The sequence below is a fragment of the Ptychodera flava genome, chromosome 14 (genome assembly GCF_041260155.1).
Source record: "Ptychodera flava strain L36383 chromosome 14, AS_Pfla_20210202, whole genome shotgun sequence".
Lineage (NCBI taxonomy): Eukaryota > Metazoa > Hemichordata > Enteropneusta > Ptychoderidae > Ptychodera > Ptychodera flava.
In genome coordinates this window covers 41,000,960-41,022,592 of record NC_091941.1, presented here as the reverse complement: position 1 = coordinate 41,022,592, position 21,633 = coordinate 41,000,960, and the positions used below count along the sequence as shown (strand labels likewise).

At 39.4% G+C, this 21,633-nt stretch overlaps 1 protein-coding gene across 1 annotated transcript in view; it reads left to right on the top strand.

The window, feature by feature from the left end:
- Positions 1 to 21,633, top strand: part of LOC139150519 (protein sprint-like) — a 108,715-nt gene that overhangs the window by 21,087 nt on the left and 65,995 nt on the right. Inside the window, exons 3-6 of the mRNA XM_070722938.1 lie at positions 7,060 to 7,181; positions 9,006 to 9,123; positions 17,384 to 17,560; positions 18,139 to 18,250. Coding sequence (XP_070579039.1) covers positions 7,060 to 7,181; positions 9,006 to 9,123; positions 17,384 to 17,560; positions 18,139 to 18,250 — 529 coding nt within the window. The remainder of the gene's footprint in view (positions 1 to 7,059; positions 7,182 to 9,005; positions 9,124 to 17,383; positions 17,561 to 18,138; positions 18,251 to 21,633) is intronic.

Genomic DNA, 21,633 nt, shown 5'->3' with positions numbered 1-21,633 from the left:
CTAATGTAATATTATTGTAATGTGACAGTTTCCCTGATGCACTGTATGTAGCTTATAGGCTCAGCCCTAATGTGATATTATTGTAATGTGACAGTTTCCCTGATGCACTGTATGTAGCTAATGGGCTCAGCCCTAATGTGATATTATTGTTATATGACAGTTTCCCTGGTGCACTGTATGTAGCTTATGGGCTCAGCCCTAATGTGATATTATAGTAATATGACAGTTTCCCCGATACACTATATGTAGCTAATGGGCTCAGCCCTAATGTGATATTATGAGGTTATCCCTCGATATCACCTCTTGGTGGGGTCGTATTGCTGCGAGTGCGGTTGTGGGCCGCATCACACTCGTCTTGGACTCGTGTGATGCGGCCCACAACCGCACGAGCAGCAATACGACCCTACCAAGAGGTGATATCGAGGGATAACCTCTTTATCATATACCTATGCCCACGTTATTGAATGAATAAATCTCGTATATTAAAATATGATAGGTTTCACTGTGGTTTTTCTTGATGGACTACATTTGTTTGCGTCATCTTGCTAAGGCGGATTGATATACTAGCGTCTGACGTAATCTCTCAGCTTGCTCATTGACAATTATTTTACGGTTGAGCAGAGAAATGCTTGAACTCTGTCATCAAACATGTAGGATATCTACCGAATCCGTACGGTACATGCAAGTGTTGTGTTTGGTATTATTTTCCATGAATACATGATATTTTTGAAAGTTGTGCTTTTGAATTTGCCGGTCCTCCGACATGTCCGATAGCACTTTTGCTTGTCGTCTGTGCATCTGTGCTTATGCACGGACGGAACAGCTGGTCTGTCATCGATCTGTCAGTGCCCGTACGGTGTGATGCTCTGCTCTTTAATTTGTTCAAATTGGTAGCACTACTAGCAGGTCAATCCGATATCGACACATGTGTTTTATTTAGTTACCCCGCATTTCCCTATGCTTCAAAACCCTGCCACTTTTGGAGATCAGACATGATATCGTAGTCAAAGTCAAAATCATAGACGGGCAGCATGGTTTGTTTTGATTAGGGCGCCACCATGTAAGTAGTCCGGTATGCAAATCAACAGGCCGTATCAGGCTTTGTTATGTAAATCAACAGGTCGTATCACTTTTTCGTATGCAAATATTCAATTGAATGAAAGAAAGACGCGCTGATCATTCCTTTCATATGCAAATCGACAAGGCGTATCACTTTATTGACATGCAAATCAAGATGATAAATCATGTCACTGAACTCACTACAGACACAATACTGGGCATAGGTATATGATAATATTGTAATATGACAGATTCCCTGATACACTGTATGTAGCTTATAGGCTCAGCCCTAATGTGATATTATTGTAGTGTGACAGCTTCCCTGGTGCACTGTATGTAGCTTATGGGCTCAGCCCTAATGTGATATTATTGTAATATGACAGTTTCCCTGATGCACTATATGTAGCTAATGGGCTCAGCCCTAATGTGAAATTATTGTAATATGACAGTTTCCCTGGTGCACTGTATGTATTTTATAGGCTCAGCCCTAATGTGATATTATTGTAATATGACAGTTTCCCTGATACACTGTATGTAGCTTATAGGCTCAGCCCTAATGTGATATTATTGTAATGTCAGCTTCCCTGGTGCACTGTACGTAGCTTATAGGCCAAGCCCTAATATGATATTATTGTAATGTGACAGTTTCCCTGGTGCACTGTATGTAACATGGAAATATATTGAGAAAAGTAATTGTATGTACATACACGCTTATTCACACTCCTGCTCACGTGCATTCATACACATAAACAAAACAAAACCAAAGGTAGATAGATAGACAGGAGATAAAAAGAGAGATAGATAGATAGTCAGACAGACAGACAGACAGACAGATAGATAGATAGATAGATAGATAGATAGATAGATGGATAAGTAGAAAGAGTTGCCAAAGTTGATAACATTTCCTACGTATATTTAAGATACAAAGAGAGACAGTCGTGAAAGAGATCAGTAGTTCGTGTCAACTTATTGCTCATTAGCATTTCTAGTTGTTATTATAATTACAGCAATATATCAATATATCAATGATGACAGCACTAATTATGATCACACTTAACATTAACAGTTCGTGTTCTCTCTTAATTTAGAGATGTATTATGCGCACTCGCAGTAACGTTTTGACCCGTTGACCCTTTGTTGCGCGTGCGTAGAGCAGGAAGTTGATGGTACCTAAATGTCAGAGGTCAGAGCTAGCTCCGATCGCGCGGATCGCGCTAAGTTTTCTGCCTGTCTGTCTACACCGTGTGTACTCCTTCGGAAGTTTCTGCTGTATACGGTAAACTTGCCGAATCAGGTCCACAGTTACAATAGATCAGCAATCAACGGTAAATATACCTCTTTACAGTGATCCCATGATAAATTTGTGGAACCAGCGCTTCATTTTTAACTTTCCTGGGAGCACGATGCAAGGCCTGCGTGGCAGGGCTGTGTGTGTTACTGGCGTTGAGGCCACATAACGCCGGTACCCTGCGACGCAGAGCCCGCTGCCCGGACTTGTATTTCATGTTTGCGGAGGATCCGGACTAATGGAAGGAAACCAATTGAAGAGGAATTTTAGTCAGACGTACGACACCAGGATGATAAAATTTGCCTAAATAAAATTTGCTTCATGTGCATTATAACGTTTGTCTAGTCAAGCTTATGGGCTGATTTTCAGGTTGTTTTGATTTTGCTCTTGTTTTTGGGAAAACTATTTCCTCCAAAAACCTAGTTTGAGGGTTTTCTTTCGGTTTTGTTCTTATTTTTTATCATCATTATATTTTTTGCATAGTGCAATGAAAGCATTTATTCTTAGGTTAATATAAAAGACACGTCAGCAGCATATCACTCATAGTTAGTTACTCAACAGGACTGTCCATGCAGCTCTATGAAGTACTACAAAAACAAGACAGAGAAACATTTATTTACTGCAAGAGTATTTATTTGAAAATTATAATACTTATATTGTTATTACATGTTCGTGGTGTTGTGAAATATAATAAGGATACTGCAATATGACTTAGTAGTGTCTTTTTAGTGTCTTTTTTAATTCAGATCCTCAGTCATGAAAAGCAATACAGAATTACTGGAATAACAATACTGACTAAATTCAAGGTATCTCTTGTAGAAATACCCAAACTGCAGACCTTTAAGATGCATCACCAAATTGACTAATCACAGGGCCAGGTTACTTACCCATTTTCCCATACATGATATCATCTCAAAAACAAAAACTTATCATAAATGCTTGGCAACGCTGACAGAATATGACTTTGTTTGTGTACCGTCTATTTACTGTCTGTTCTGTGCTGTTTTGTGTCAATGTTTACAACTATTGTCTTGCGAATTCCGACCTACTGTCATTAGATTATGGATTGGTATGATTGCGATAATTTTCCTTGACTCTCTAGAACACAATTTGTTATTGTACTCTACAATGTCTGTTACATGCAACATTTATTTTAAAATGGGATCAAAATCCTAAATATTTACAATGGTGTATTTCCCCTCTTATCACTTAACATCGAACTCAGTTTAAGTTTGAACCCATCTAAAGTGCGGTACGTACCCACTGACTTGATTCAATTCGTATACTGCCACTTGACGTAGCCGGCCCTGCGTACAACGCTGTATGTTCATGGCGTTACACGGATGGGAGGGCCATAGCGCCGGGAACATACACCATTGTACGCAGGGCTACCACTTGACGCAGCTGAACACTGGGATGAAACTGTGGATAATTGAAGGCTGTATTTTTTTCACTATAAGAATTCCTTCGCAGGCTGTTCTATAAGTCGCCATGCATAAGATCGTTATATTCTTGGTACGTATACAAAGCTAAAACGTCGGAATTTCCCAAATTAGAAGTAGGCTGCGATGCATGTAAAGTGTCGAGTGTCCCCCGATGTCCCCCATGGCGCAACGGCCATAAAATGCTGGCCTTTGTGTCCACCAATTGTTCATCGACAGTGTTGTTCACGTTGGATGAAAAAATCGGCCAAAAAGACACTGTACGATGGATTTGAATATAGCTGAATGAAATCATGGATATTCTGACAGAAACAACATGGCGGAAACCCTGAGAGGACCGCTGAAAGTATTGCATAAAATCTACCGTAAATCCGAACTTTCCACCCTCGCTGGTAGCCATGACGTTAACTGAAAGTCCAAACTGTTTCTGCTTCCAAGCTTGACCCGAATATGTCTCTCCATCGCCTTAACACAAGAGCCGAAAGCACCCGGTGCGGGACACGTGCCCTGAGAAAAATCCATTTCGTGTTGAACGGGTCGCTTATGCAAATATGAATCTGCGCATGCGCCGTGTTCCAAAATACATCTCTAAATTAAGAGAGAACACGAACTGATTAACACTTCTTCTAACAACATACAGCATGAGTGAACTGAAAGGCATACTACAGTTTCATATCGAATGACTCAGCAAACTTTCAAATCTGCCTTTATTCCAAGAATAGCTGCACCAAAGATTATGCATTTTGCAAGTGATGTTGATCATAACAGTAAACTAGATAGAGGAATATTGTCAGTGAAAGTGAAAGTTTCAATTTACAGACAATTAGGAACAGTTTATGAGCATTTTTACTTCACATCTAGTCAATCAAAAGTTGGTCTGAAAATAATTTTGTTATAAAATCATTTGTAAACTTCTTTTAGTAATCTTCATAGATTATTTGATTTTTAAGGTACTATGTGCCAATTAAGGCCCCCCCCCAGTCATCTTGTTATAAATCACTTCCTTTTTCTAATGGTCAATATTGAGCATGTTCTGTAAATTTGTGAATAACAGAGAGATACGGTCATTATCATTGTTGTTATCTGTAACACATCAAAATGGATCTATATTGACTGCTAGGTCACTTGTTTACAGAATCATTTGTTTTTAGCTCACATTTGGTATACCAATGTGAGGTTATCGTATAAGTTGAAGTCCATAGCGTCTGTATATATGTGTGTATGTATGTATGTGTGTATGTATGTATGTAACTACGTACAGTATGTCCGTCAACATCAAAAACACGCAAACCGCCGCACATTTCAGCTTGGTATTTGGTGTGTGGATGCATCCTGGGCTATAGATGGGATTTTGTTCAAATGAAGTCTGCATTGTCAAGATTATGCAAATGAGCTTACAAAATGTGAAAATGGTCAAGAATTCATAGCTCAAGAACCGCTGTTTTGATTGCTTTGAAAATTTGTGTGCAAGTACCTTAGGTGAACCCTACACAGTTTTACGAAAATTGTGAAGATATCCTTAATTTTGTATTTTTGCTGAATTTTTTCATGATTTTTCTCATTTTCAGTAAAAATTCTTCTTCTCTGAAACTGCCAGCCCAATCGCTCTCAAATTTGAGTTGGATGTTTGCGAGGGTGTTACTCTTCTAATTTGTTGAAATTATGACAAAATTGGGAAAGTTACTATTTTGGAGCAATTTTGTCATTTTTGGTCAAAAAATCTTAAACAGTATTTTCTTTTTAAAGCCCCTGGACAGACAGCTTTATATTTGGTACACTGATGTACAGAGATGACAATAGTTAGATATGTGGAAATTGTCCTGAAATATACAAATTTGTATTTTTAAAACAATATTGTTGTCATTTTTGGTCAAGAAAACCTGTTCTCAAAATTACTTGTTTGATAGCTTTATAATTTGGTATAACGTCCCGAGGGAGGTTATTAGATGAATTTTCTGCTCAAAGTGTTGGGAAACCCCCAAATTTGTATATTTTAGGTAATTTTCTCAGTTTGTGACCTTAAATAACCTACACCAACCCAGGATATGTTGTGAGACAGTTTTGAAGGCTGTGAACATAGTTTTTTCATATTTGGTATCAATTTTTAGGAAAACTTGATCCAGAAAACAAAGCTGAGGTGAATTTTTTCATTGCAGATGAATTTTTGCAACTTTTCTATGTAAGACACACAAGAACTGATGAGAAATTTGGATCCAGGATAATTCCAGATGTTGTAATCACCACCCACAGTGGAAGGCATTTCACTCTCTGTAACTAACTTAAGTGCTGTTTACATTAGAATGATAACACTCATCATCCCATTAATAAAAAATCCCAAGGTTGTAAATACATTTCCTGTCATCTAGCGTTATATAATAAGGTGGAACATTTGATATTCGGGGGGGGGGGGGGGGTAGGGTCTAGAAGATTGATGAGGTAGCATTACTTATTTACCAGATCCCTGTACATTTTTCCCACTCTTTATTTTTTCCCCACTCTTCCAACCTTTTCTTTTTAACAAGCCTTCTCTGGCTAATTTTTGTTGTTGACATTTGCTTATGTATTTAGGATCTGCTTGTCCCATTGCTATAGAAGTTGATATGCATGTTCCTAAAGATGACCTCCAGTACCTAAGTTGCAGACCTTATTTGCTTTTGTCATTCTTGTTTTTCCTGGTTTAAACATTTCTTGAATGGACCAATTCAAACTGAATGTGAGCACATTGTGTCCTTGACGGTATTTTTAATCTAGGTACAGTTGTCATACTTTGTTTTCTTGTATGTTAGCTTAGGATTTTTCAAGTGATATTACTTCAAAAGTATGACCACTTTCAACTTCTTTTGAATGTGATTAAATGTTTTCTATGAAAGGTGCATACGAGATAGAATAAGATAACATGCATTATATATTGTGAATAATCACAATGGAACTGTATCAGCTGCTAGATCTCCTCTATAAGAGCAAAGAATCAATTTGATGATTAACAGTGAATACTCAATGTCAGAATAAACCACATATCACTGAAGTGATGAACAGCCATCAACAAAGATATTTATACTGAACTAGTAAGCTTCCCTGTTTTTGTTTACAATAATAAGGATATAACCTTTGTACATCAGGAACTTACAATACACATGATTCACATGTCTGACCTTTGTCATGTAGGTACATCATTATATGTAAACCTGAAGTAGCAATTTCTGTAGTATTGACAACTCTATCAGGTTCATAGTCCATGAATTCATACCATAGCTTGTGACTTCTTTGCAGATTTTAGGAAATATTGCCAATGAATTGGACATGATGCTTGATGATTTGTGTGACGTATTTCCAGATGCCAATGGTGACACTGGAAAACCTTCAAGTCCAACCACAAAATCAAGGCAAATAAGGTACAGTTGGTGTTCACTTCTTCATTGTAATCACATTTTATTTTTCTTGGTACAAACTCTCAAGTACCAGTAAAATAAACTTCAAAGTTAAAAGAATAAAACAATGTAACATTTGTGGACATTTGTTTACACATGCAACATTAAGATTAAACAAGTACTGTTCCTGATTTTGTAATTCATGATGGAACATTTCTTTGGTTTGGAGATACTCATTTGATACAATCTGAAAGGGGAACTAATTGACCACAAGTAAATGTTAGAGAACATCAGTGTGTCAGATATTTAATTAGATTTGTACTGTGTGTATCATTGTTTCACAAAATGGAAGTCTGATTTTGACATTATTTAGATTCCTCTGTTTCGACTATGTGCTTGTCATGAAATACAAGTAGTATAAAACAATTTAAAATACTCAACTTGTTGACAAAGTGATTGAAAATTTAATAAAAACCGCCTTCAATTTACCGGATATTGCATGGATGCAATGATGTGACTTCTACCCATCAACACTGATCTAATTTAACAGTGAAAAATATATTTGATAGTGTGATATACAGTATCAGGTGTGGGTTTTGGAAACATTGAAATGACTCATAGTAGTGTCAGTCTCTCATACTTCTGGCACTTTACTAAAGGAAAATAAACAATGTATATTGTCTGTACTTATGACAGTCACCGATCATCATTCGTTCATTTTATTGTTTAACAAAGACACGAATTTATCATACCGTAAATTTGTCATGTTTAAGTTCAAACATTTGTTGTGCTTTTAAACAATGACAAGGTAGGCAGTGTACAAATAATGTATTCTGGCACAACATCAGGTCCATAATACCATTCATTGACTCACATATACATTCATGTAGACATTCATGGGCTCTGGAAACGTATACATTCATGGGCTCTGGAAACCTATGTAAAACATCTTGTTTGTAATCTGTGTAGCAGTTATGCAGTGAAATCAAATTCACATAGACAAGGCTTTAAAACTTGGTTCTATTTCTGCTTGTACATATTTGGTAGATATGTTAAAAATACACAAGAAAAGGAAACATTTTATGTCTCATCCTTACACATGTCTATCTGGCTAGCTGCATAAACTTTATTTTCATGCTCACTTATAAAACTTATATGTAAAAAAAGACAGTGTGTTACGCATGACAGACAATGTAATACTTTTTGTCTTTAGGATCATATGCAGATAATGAACAGTTCTGAATGGTGAAGTTGTCGTCGTCATCATGCCACATGTCAGAATTACAGTTGCATGCTACCTCTATGATGTCATACAAACGTGTCCATCCATCATAAGTGCAATAGACACATGTACCTGTATGATATCAGACATATGTACATGTATGATATCATACAATTATGGTCATCCATCATTACTGCAATACACACATGTACTTGTATAATTTTAGACAGGTCATGAAGGAGGACAGTGGCATTTAATTTGTTACTGGATAATTTGCTAAGGAGTAAAAGGTCATCCAACTTTATTATGGGGTCAGAAAAGAATGAGTTACTTGTAAATCTCAGACTGCTGTATCAGTTTTATCGGATGTTATGTAGCACCACTGTATATCTGACATTTATAACAGACAGTATTAGATGGCACTATCATTATATCTGAATGTCAATAATTTTATATGTTGTTGGATAGTTTTAAAATGTAGTATGATCATAAAGGGTTCATTTGGCAGCGTTTTACTTCAATTGTCAATGGAATACTCATTGAAAGTGATGAATGATACAAATGCATGATTGTAACAGAAGACCATCCAAGGTAGTATTGTCTAAAGATTAATTTTAAACTTGCAGCAATGAAGAATTTGAAGATTACATCAGTTGTGCCGATGAAATAGAGACTACAGATATGGCTGTTGTCATGGAAACTAGTGAGCCAGATGATGCGAATGATGTTCCAGTATTTCTTGAGGTAATCAACTAAGACTTGTAGGCCCAACAAATCAATGCTTTGGAAAAGTAGTTGTAAATTTGATTGGTTCAAGTATGCTGTCCAGTGTAATGACTATTTGTTTAACCCTTTTCCTGCCAAGTCCATATTTCACCACCAGGTCAAGATGGTTAAACTGAATGAAACACAACGTATTCCATATGATATATTTCAACATAATACTGTACATTTGAAGGCTGTTGAAAAAGTAATACTGTAAAGTTGATTTTTTTTGGGACAAAAGATGCTATAACATACCAAGCCAAGTGGGTGAAAATACATCATGTTTGGCTCAATACCGCTTTTTACTGACTTGGCTGATGGGGAAGTGATACAGTTATTACTGTCTTGCAGGAAAAGGGTTAACCCTTTTCCTGCCAAGTCGGTGAAAATCCGCTTGAAATTCGGTGTAGCTAGAATCTGAGCAGCCATGGCCATTATCCTGCCAAGGCGGTGGATATCGGGCTACTTTTTGGTACCCCCTTTCCTGCCTAGTCGACAGCACTACATGTAGCAAACCCTTGCTCACGCTAGGGGTCGTTCGAGGACAGGTTTTGGGCGAGGAACGGCGTTTGCTCTCGAAATGGGTTCACAGGGAGTCCAACGACAGGGAAAGGTGCAGAAGCTACCCAGCCAGTCCCCTACCCCGTTGGGGGACTGGGTTTTTTTTGGGGGGGACGAGTAGCATACTTGTCAGGTTAGCACGGTGACTTATCCTAGCGGAGTTTGGGCGAACTTGGCTCTGAGGCAATACATAGATTGCGGCCGAAATTGACCGTCTCGGCAACGCTAATCTGTAAGGCACGGCCTAAGTAAGCACCGCCTAAGACCGCCTCAGCTGGCGGTGCAATTTTTTGCCAATGGTGCGAGACGAAAATCACGGACTTAGTCCTGATTGACGGGAAGTGCGGACGGATTTGACGGACTTGGCTTGATTAGTCCCTGCCATGGAACTGATCCGAACGGACTTGAGCGACACTTGTGAAGGGTAACCACCGCTTTTAACCGACTTGTTACCTTCTCGAAAAGACTACCCGCTCAGATGTCGGACGTTGTCGGCTGCACTTGGCTCTAGACGTTCAAGCCGTGCAACGAAACACACCGCCTCAGCCTTGCCATTTACGAACATGGCCTCAACATTTGTTACCATTGTTCACCAACTTGGCGGCTGCGGTTCGGTGCGTGAACCATTGTTCGCCGACTTGTTACGCCTATGTTGTCCCTGTGAAGTTCGGCTAACGGCTGGGTCTAACGGGAGTTGGCAGACCTGTGTTTGGTTTATACCGTAGTATGACCGACTAAGGTAGAGGTGCCTGTCGGTATATTCCGAGTTTTACGCACTCGGGTGTCAATGACGGGTCGTCATCACCGCTGATGACGTAGACGTGCTGGCCACGTTATTTGAAGGAGCCATGTTTGCCCAACGGACGAGGCCGAGACAGCCGTTGACAATTTTGGCATCCTTCATCCTTGACCGCCTTAGTTGGGTAAGCCGCTCGGAAGGCGACGGTTATGACCTAAACAAGCCGCTGAAGCACTGTTCGTTGCCGTACAAGAACGAGACGGCCAGTCCATTACTGCTTAATGGGCGATCTGTCGGGTTGGCTTGTCACCGACTTGGATGACAATATGCCCTGCTCGGGCATACTTAGAAGGGACATGTGGTTAAAGATACGGGTTTCCCACCCGTACTAAACATGGGCTTGGGCCAACGTCCTTTGGTGGCAGGTGCGCATGCCATGTACCCAGCTGGACGGAATGTCAAGTTGAGATGCTAATGACGTTGACTATGTTATGCTAAGTGCTCGAGGGATTTGCATTGCAAATGAGTATTATTAGCATATCAGATGGTACGGACAGGCAATTTACATGACGGGTAGGAATGTCAGCGCCGGTTGGTGGACTGATTGCCGTAGGTCCATTATAATAACAGGTGGCTGCATATATAAACATATATAAACCCCTGCGTCCAATCATGTCCAGGGCTTTGTTTCCCTGTGGCTTTAAAAGGGTGGGACCTGCTAGTCTGTGGACACTGTTCCAGACATGAGCTTGACGGACCGCAAAAGTTTTCTGAAGGCGAGCAGACGACTGAAGCTCAAACCTGCTGCAGAGTCTCCGGGCGGTAGTGGTAGTGATGTCCCTAGTAAACATTCTAAGAAGTCGGGCAAGAAACGCTCCCGTAAAGCGAAGCTATCTCCGGCTGAAAAACCCAGTGGTAAGCGTAAACGTAAGACTGATCGTTCTGCCGATGATGATGATGATGGGTCACCGGTTGCCAGTGGTTCTCCCCCGGCTGCTCCGGGAGAGACTACTTCACCTGCAGAGACATCTGCTGCTCTTGTGGGAGATACTTCACCTGCAGAGACTACATCTGCTCTGGTGGGAGAGACTACATCTGCAGAGACTACGTCTGCTGCTGCTAGTGAGACAGTTAGTAACGAGACGGCTGATGCCATTGGTTCTCCCCCGGCTGCTCCGGGAGAGAAACCACCTGTTGCATTCACCATGAGCCCTCATCCTGCGTCAGGAGAGGTTCCTGTGCCTAGTGCGAAAGAGGTTGAGTCCTCGTCATCAGCAGAGGCTGCCCAGCCTGCTCCTGCCATAGTTTCGTGTGCTGCGATGTCCCTGCCAAAAAAGATAGTGCGGAGGGTTTGTTATCAGGACAGCCCACCTGATTTTGAGCCAGAAATGATCCTTGATGCCGCTACGGGCGAGTTCAGACCCAGACGCCCAGACGACGGTGATTTCACCGCTGAGTCCGACTCGGAGGTTGACGAGGATGCGGCAGAGGATGATGACTTTTATGACAGGCAGTATGTAGGTGATACAAGCTCTGACGACGACGATGATGTTGCTGCTGTGTTGGCGGAGGACGACACCCCTCCTGTCTGGCGTATGTCAGAAACTACTGATGCTAATATATTTGAGGAGACCGAGTTTGACCATGAAAGAGGACCAACCTTGACCTTGCCCAGCCACTCCTGTGAGATCGATTACTTTTTAGCTACTATAGACTATAGTCTATAGAAGCTATTGGGATGGGTATCCGTCCGGCGTCTGTCGTCAGTCTGTATGTATGTATGTATGTATGTATGTATGTATGTATGTATGTATGTATGTCCGTTTGTGAGGCGTCCGTCCACTCAAATATCTTGAGAACCGCAGTACTTACTGATTTGATATTTGTGGTGTAGATTAAAAATATGATTTTGAGAAACTATTTTTTTTAATTTTTTGATATTGTTGAAAATAGGCAAATTAATGCCAAAAAAGGCGTTTTTGGTAAAAAATCTTCTTCATAACCGCTGGTCAGACAGCTTTGTTATTTGGTATACAGGTCCCTAGGGATAACCCAACTTAGATTTGTTCAAATTGTGATGAAATATGCAAATCTGTATTTTTAAGGAATTTTTTTGTCATTTTGGTCAAATTTGACTTACATTGTATGTAATTCTTGTACTGTATAAACCCTATCAATTCACCCAGAAAAAAATAATTAATATGATTTTAAATAATTGAATTAATTAGGAAATCATCAAAGCCAAAATAATTTTAGTGTAGAATTATTAGAAAGTTCAACTTTTTTGACAGTTCATAGTGAAATGCTCACCATCTTGGAGGATTAAAACATGTAAAGGCAACTTTCCTGAATCCCAACTTTGACATATTCTGAACCGTCATTTATTGTGCCCTGTATGTTATCTAAAAGAAATTGCTCAAATAGTTTGTCATGATAGGGTGGTCAAATAAATAGAGATAGAGAAAGTTCTAATTTCCATTTATGGTTGACTTGGTAAGGATAAAATAAAATTACTTTTTGAGGAAAAAAATAGAGTGGTCAATTAAAAGAGTGGTCAAAGTGATAGGGTTTTTATGGTAAAGCTGGGCTGTAAGATTCCTCATGTGCTATTTATAGCAATTATGCAATCTGAGTGAACAGTGCAATGAAAGTGTTACATGATTCCTTATAATGCTTTTGATGACCTTTAACTTCTTAAGTTTCAAACATTTGTCTCTTCAGTGTGCTTTCTCTGAGTACGTACAGTCTCAACTTATTCAACAGAACTTACTTACAATGGTCAGGCCATCCTGAAATGAGCTATCAAAGATATCCACCTTCTCCATCAATACATGTGTCACAAAAGGTTATTCTCTACATAACACAGCAAAACTCTGTCAACTGTTGAGTCGCTTGTTTTTTCGAAACCACTGGTCACACAGCTTTTATATTTGGTTTACAAGTCCCTAGGATGACCTTAGTGAGATGATTTCATACAGTCAGGAAATACTTAATTTTGTATCCGTGTCTATAGTAGCTTCAGGGACATTGGCCCTATGTTTTAAGTTTATTCCAGCTACACTGATCAGATTGGCAAAAGACGAGACTAATAAATACGCCAAATTCCATCAGCGATATATCGCTAGAAAGATCGATAAAAACTGGCGTAACGCTGACTACCGAGAGGTGCAGGCGTTCATTGGCGTCTTAGTCTGTATGGGTATCGACCGTAAACCATCAGTGGAGGATTATTGGTCCAGCGATCCATTTCTGAGAAACTAGGGTATTTCTACTGTGATTACCCGCAGTCGCTTTCAGCAGCTTCTGCGATATTTTCATCTGGCAGACCCAGAGAACGATCCACGTCGTGATCCCAATGAGGCACACCGCCGACGTTGGTGTCAGGAGGATCCCCTATTTAAAATCAATCCATGGATGGAGCCCATAGTTGACAGGTGCGTAAATAATTATAAGATGGGTAGAGAGATCTCCATCGACGAGAGCATGGTGCGATTTAAGGGCCGTGCTAAATTTAAGCAGAGATTACCGCATAAGCCTGACCGAGACGGTTTTAAGATATGGCAGCTGTGCGACTCTAGCACTGCATACATCGCTAACTTTGCACCGTACATAGGTGTTAAATTTCGGGATCGGACTGATGGGAGACGGCAGGAGCGAGGTGTGGTGAAAAGAATTATGATTGGAGCTGGTCCAGCCATTTTGTGGATATAATCACAGCCTTTTTTGTGATAGCCTGTTTAGCACGGTCGTTACTGCTAGAGAGCTGATGGAGACAGGGACCTACATGGTCTGGAGTTTTAACCGCCGTAATCGTCGCACCATGCCCCCTCAATTAATTCCGCCGGGTAAGAGGAAGCGCCTTCCTCTGTCTGTTGGGGATATGAAAGCCGCGACCAGAACGGACTCTCGTCTTAACATCACTGCTTATCAGGATAGTAACGCTCAGGTGCTGATATTGAATACGGTCTATCCACCCTTGGAGTGCGTGCCAGTGGGGGAGGGAGACGAGCAGCGACAAGTGCTTCTGTCGCTGTATAATTATTGCCGGTACATGGGAGGTGTCGACCGAGCCAACCAGAAGCGCAAGTACTTTCACACTGGGCGCAAGAATCACAGATGGTGGACATATCTGGCATGTTAGCTGATTGATGTTGCCCTGGTAAATGCATATATATGCTTCAAGCATGTACACCCTGATAGTAAGCTGACCCATAAGATGTTTCATCTGCGTGTCGGGAAACAGCTCATTGGCGGTTATTGTGGGCGATCGCAGCCCATTGTGAGAGAGGTCGAGGCCACCGTTTCTCTTGCCTCCTACATAAATCCACAAAATGAGCAGATGCACGTTGTCAGCCGTTTGGAGGGGCGGCAGAAATGCTGTAAAGTATGCAGCAGAGAGGGTAAGACCACTGCCAGCGGACGACTGTCTGGGATGTCCAAAGGATGTAGTCTGTGCGGGGTTCATCTTCACGAGGGCGAGTGTTTTTCGGCTTTTCATCATCGGATGATGCTCCGAGGTAAGAGGAGTGTTGGCGTGCAGACCTCTACTCACACACCCCCGACGACACCCATCATCAAGAGAACCCGACGTAAATAACAGACAGGGGATAGCTTCGCCTCACAGTGGTGCTCTTCTTGACTGTATTCTTAACACGGACCATGATCACATTTTGAGCACGGTTGTGCCGTTTGTTTGTGCTTTACGATCCCGCTGATTGTAAATTGAAACGCAGATTATTTTGTACAATCCCCCCGATTGTAATCTTTGTAACACGGACCATGCATTCGAACGTCGAGACAGACTCCGAGATTTATTGTTTGGCATGATGTAAATTATTCCCAAATAAAATTGAAACACGGATTATTTTGTACAATTCCCCCGATTGTAATTTTTGAAACACGGACCATGCACTCGGACGTCGAGACAGACTCCGAGATTTATTGTTTGGCATTATGTAAATTATTCCCGAATAAAATACTATCTATGATCGCATATTCTCGTTCGTTTTGTTTTTACCCCCACTTTCGTTTTTGGCAGATCCGTAAGGACGCTAAAGTAATGGATGAATGTGCGTCGTATCACGTGGGAGGAGCACAGCGCAACGGAGGCTGTGCTCGTGCGACGTAGACGTTGTACCAACCATCTGTCGTTTGGGTCAGTGCATAGAGCAGTTGCACTGTCCAGAGCTAAGGTGGTACAAAACTGCACCTTACTAACAACTGCACAACTAACCTGTTAGGAAACGGTAACACTAACGAGCTAACTGTGCACTGAACTGGCCAAACTACGTACACGCTTTCCTTCAATGGCGAAGCTAGGTCGTTGACACTACGTCAAAGCAGACTGCACTGTGCGTCTCTTCCAAGTCGTTCAAAGTATGTGGCCAAGTGACACAACCCAGGGGGAACAGGACAGGTTTGAGGGTGCTGCCGCACCCATAGCACTAACCCCTGGGTCTTCTACTAACCCACGAGCGAGGTGATGTTTCCGCGGCGTGGACGTGCGTGACGGCGAACGAGCTTTACTTCCGCAAAAGTAAGCTAGAAACGGGCATAAAAGTGCACGTCCCCCGGGGCAAACAACGCCCAAGACCTCATTATTTTCTCAACACAACCTCATCAGCGGTCGCCCCTCTATACGGGCATGCAAAAATTTTTGAAGTCTAACACTTATATAGTTGGTAATCGTACCCCGAAAATGCGGTATTTTCCCGCCAAATGCCAGGCAGGAAAGTGTGCAGGAGAGCCAATCTTCTGTAGACACGGAAAAGGGGGCCGGGTTTTGACCGACTTGGCAGGATAACGGACAGGGGCGCTCGGCAGGAAAAGGGTTAAATCTGTTATGAAGGTTTGGCTTGGACAGTCATTTTTTACACCTGGGTGCTTCATTACGGTACATGTAAAACACCTTTGGGTGTCAATGAACAGTAGAAACATACAATTGAGAATTTCATGAAACATTATAATTGGTAATTTTATCCCTCTTTTGAGGTTGTTTGTAAGCTTTGGATGTCAATGGTATTATCATGATCAATGATCATGGTGATCTTATGTCGATGTCTTTGTTTTTGCATATCTGTATATTTGTGTATGGCTCTCTGTATGCAGAAAATTTGTCATGTTTTAAAGCCCCCACTCAATTATCAGATTTATCTAATATAAATATTATGTACTTGATGAAATATTCAATGGAAAACAAAAGAATGACTAACTGTTAATGGGCTATTGACACATTTGCTAATGTGAGAACCTGGGATTGAGAAGGGCGCCTTTAATTGAAAAATGATGTGGTGGTGTTAAAAAATTCCAAGTTTGCCAGAACATATTAATTATTTTGCTCTGTAGAGTATTCATAAAAAAACAAAAACAAGACATGTGTGTATAAAACATATTGTATACCCTCAGTGAACTTGATAAGATTTTAATGTTTCGGTTGTACCCATATGGTTAAGCTTTTACCAAGGGTTTGAAATAGTGACTCACTATTACACTTCTCTGGCTTTCCATCATTCGTATGACTGATCCTCATTACCAAAAATCAATTCCTAAGTTGGTGACTTCTGTGCGAGTCCCTGTTGAATCCACAGGATCCTTAGGCAGAAAGATTAGGTAATGAGTGTAGCCAAAAACTCACTATACATGCACATGAAATGAAGAGCCCCATCTAAGTGACAGGACCATCCACAGTATATCCGACTGATCCATTAGCTCAGTTGGTAGAGCATCCGAAATGTATTCGGGGGATGTGGGTTCGAGTCTCGCATGGGTCACTTTTCATTTCATTTACTGCAAAATTTTACCAAAGTGGTCCTTTGTTTCTGTCCACCCTTGGTTCATTAAATCATATATGATACATGAAGAATGATATGGCCGAACTAATTTTTACTGTTTTTGGTGTTTTGGAAGCTGATGTTAATTTTCTTTTATCTTTCAATCCAGGAGCAAGCAGAAGCATCTACAACCGAGACTATTTCATCTACAACATTAGAAACACTAGCAGCTGGTGTTAGAAATATTGATCTCATTGACCGCCTTGTGCAAACACATCCTATCTGGTATCAGCCTTCCACATGTAGTGTTGCTGTTCTTCACATGCTGCAAGCTCAAAGACCTGGCGTGAGTTTTGAAGTCAAACCTGTCATACAAATATTATTTTCAGACGGACATACTCTCACCATGGTGTGATATTTTTACTATAGACTGCAGCTGCATTCTGTGGCAGAAATCACCAGAATCTTGTACTGTTCTATAAAAAGGTTTTAGCACTACACTACACTTCAGTGAAAGCTATCTTATCAGATACAGTCTGCAAAAGGGTCTTTCACGTGACATTACTTTACAATTGCCAGAATCAGTCTTAGATCCATGCATCTGTGTGCAGTCAGCCTTTTCAGTATCCAGGTTAGACCAGGGACGGAGACTTGTAGATTGGGCTTATTTTCCTCAGTCCTATGAATGTTTATATTGGTTAAATTTATATGATTCACTCTCAAAGCAATAATCCTTTTGTATGGGTAAAATATTTGCATAAAATGTAATGGTAAAATACAAGAACAATATCAATCATGTGTATTGATTTCAGTTCAGCATCTTTGCAAATTTACGAGTTCATAATAACATCTGTTCAGATCTTCTAACTGTTCAATCAACATGGACTTCTTAAATGTGTAGACTGCAATTTTTTTATTTTTCAGAGTTTCATATTACATAAGAGCATTGAGCGGAACAGTATGACATTGGCTGTCAGAGTTCTTGAAGGTTCTCAGTTTAAGGTTGCAAATTACACCATACAAAGTACAAATTCTGGTAAGTTTCTCATGATACTGTACTATCACTAATAGTTTTGGTTTATTCTGACCAATCCCACAGTTTTTTTATGCTGATGTTGTGTGATATTTTTACAGAATGTCTATATTTTGAATACACTGGTAATCAAATTGACTGTGGCCTTATTTTCTGTCTTAAGCTGTCATTTGCCAGAGGCACAGTGTCAGGGAGGGCCCAAAGAAAATATTGTAGTCAGTTTGCATGTGTCCACATTTCTATTCCACTGTACACATCCGTGAAATTTATGAAACTGATAAGTCTAAGACAACCGAACCTAATGTTAATAGGTGGGGAACATGGAATATTTGGAAAATTATGAAGAGCTCTGTAGCATTTCGTAGATATGTGGCTTGTATACAGTTAAAATTTTGCATAATTATGAGTTTAAATATATTAAAAAAATTTTCATAATGATAAGATTAATTGCATTGATATTTTGTATGTCTTAGGGATGCTCTTGGTTACATTTTTTCAAATGAGCATAAATTTGCTCATATGTATGTTTTGAAAAGATTCTCATTTTTCATAAAAAACTTTCTCAGACTAAATAACGTGTGCAATAGATCATCATTGGTTTTCCAGTTTTTAGCTCACATTTTGTATATGTATATATACCAAAGAGAGCTTATATGGTGTATTTTACCAGTGTCTGTATGTCTTTATGTATGTATGTAGTGTATGTGCGGATGTATGTCCGTCCACATCAAAAATTCCAAAACCACAGCACCTACCATCTTAGTCTATTTACTGTCTGTTCTGTGCTGTTTTGTGTCTATGTTTACAACTATTGTTTTACAAATTTTGACCTAGTGTTATTGGATTATGGATTGGTATGATTGCGATTATCTTAGTATTTGGCGCACAGGTGCAACCAGGAGTAGAGATGTGAATTTCTTCAAATGAACATGTAAGTGTCAAAAATATGCAAATGAGGTAAAAAAAGGAAAATCCTGCAAATTACTAATTTTTAACTCTGTAACCACAGGCCAGATTTGGCTGAAACTTGGTATGCAGGCTCTTTATAGTGACTTTTCGTTAGATTTGTTCAAATTGTGGTGAAATTTGATATTTTTTGTATTTTTGGGGCAATAGTCCCTGTTTTTGGTCAAAAAATCTTTTCTTAAAATGCTCGTCCCATTGCTTTGAAACTTAGTATGCATGATCCTAGGGTTGACCTCTGTTAGTTTTGTTCAAATTACCGTATTTTTATTTTTGGGGCAATTTTTCCCATTTTTTGTCAAAAAATCATTCTCTCCTAAAGTTCGCGTTGGATTGCTTTGAAACTAGGTATGCTTAATCTCAGGGTTGTCTTCTGTCGGAGTTGTTAAAATTGTAGTGAAATTTTTCATATTTGTATTGTAATTTTTGCACTTTTCGTCAAAAAACTCATTTTCTCTGGATTAACCATTCTAATGCTTTGAGACTTGGTATACATGTACTTAGAGGCAACCTTAGTTGAGCGTCTGCAAATTATGGTAAAATTTTCATATTTGTATTTTTTGGGGTAATTTTTCACATTTTTGGTCCAAACGTCATTTTCTCTGAAGTCGCTCGTCTGATTGCTTTGAAACTTGGTATGAATGTTCCTAGGGGTAAACTTAATTAAGTATACTCACTCTGTCTGGCCTGCCACATGGAACCAAATGTGAACCAAGTGTCATTGATGCTATGCTTCAAGGATGAGGGTCATTTATATTATAATAAAGTTTGCACCATGTGTGAATTTTAGACCAATATTTTCACAATTACCGGTTGTCAAAATATAAATATTTATCTGATGGATGTCAAATTTGGTTAGTAGGTTTCCTAGAAATAACATAATATACAGTGTAATGTTTTTTAAGCTAATAATGTCATTATTTAATCAAACAATGTATTCTTAAACTGCTTGTTTGGCAACTTTTAAAACTTTCGGTTTTAATCAGAAAATTTAGTGAAATTCCTTTATTTGTGTTTGTTCTTTTGCTTCTTTCACTAGTTTTGCTTAACATTTTATTTTTTAGAAATAATTTTTAGCTCACATTTGGTATACCAATGTGAGGTTATCGTATAAGCTGATGTCGGTGGCGTCTGTATGTATGTATGTATGTATGTACGGTATGTATGTATGTATGTATGTATGTATGTACGTACGTACGTACAGTATGTACGTCAACATCAAAAAAACGCAAATCGCTGCACGTTTCAGCTTGGTATTTGGTGTGTGGATGCATCCTGGGCTATAGATAGGATTTTGTTCAAATGAAGTTTGCATTGCCAAAATCATGCAAATGAGCTTACAAAATGTGAAAATGGTCAAGACTTCATAATTCAAGAGCCACTTTTTTGATTGCTTTGAAAATTAGTGGGCAAGTACCTTTGGTGGACCTTATATAGTTACATGTATATTGTGAAGATATCTTGAAATTTGTATTTTTGCTGAATTTTTTGGTTATTTTTCTCATTTTAAGTAAAAATTCTTCTTCTCTGAAACTGCTGGCCCAATTGCTCTCAAATTTGCAAGGATGTTACCGTTCTAATTTGTTGAAATTACAACAGAATTGACAAAATTACCGTTTCGGGGCAATTTTTTTGTCATTTTTGGTCAAAAAATCGTAAAAAATATTTTTTTCTTTAAAACTGTTGGACAGACAGCTTTTATATTTGGTGTACAGTAGCCAAGGGATGACAATAGTTGGATATGTGGAAATTGTCCAGAAATATGCAAATTTGTATTTTTAAAACAATTTTGTCATTTTTGGTCAAGAAAACATTTTTTTAAAACAATTTTGTCATTTTTCGATCAAGAAAACTTGTTCTCAAAAACTAATTGTCTGATAGCTTTCGGTAATTTGATGTAAAAGTTCTGAAGGATGTTATCTCCTGCTCAAAGTGTTGGGAAACCCCAATTTGTATAATTTAGTTAATTTTCTCATTCTTTGACCTTAAATGACCTATACCAACCCAGGATATGTTTTGATACAGTGGTTAAGGCCATGAACATAATTTTGTCATATTTTGTATCAATTCATAGGGAAATTTGATCCAGAAAACTAAGCTGAGGTTAATTTTTTAGCTCATATTTGGTTTTGTATATAAATACCAAAAAGAGCTTATATGATGAGTCGGTGGCGTCTGTATGTCTGTACCGGTATGTATGTATGTGGGTATATATGTGCGGATGTATGTCCGTCACACACAAAGGCTCCCATACCGCCAAAGCTACCATCTCAGTATTTGTTGTACGGGTAGATGCAGGGGTTGAGATGTGATGTTGTTCAAATTAACACGTCAGTGTCAAAAATGTGCAAATGAGGTAAGAAAAGGGGAAATCCTGCAAATGTGCAGGAGTGATGGCATGCCAGTGACTGAAACAGGCTTGA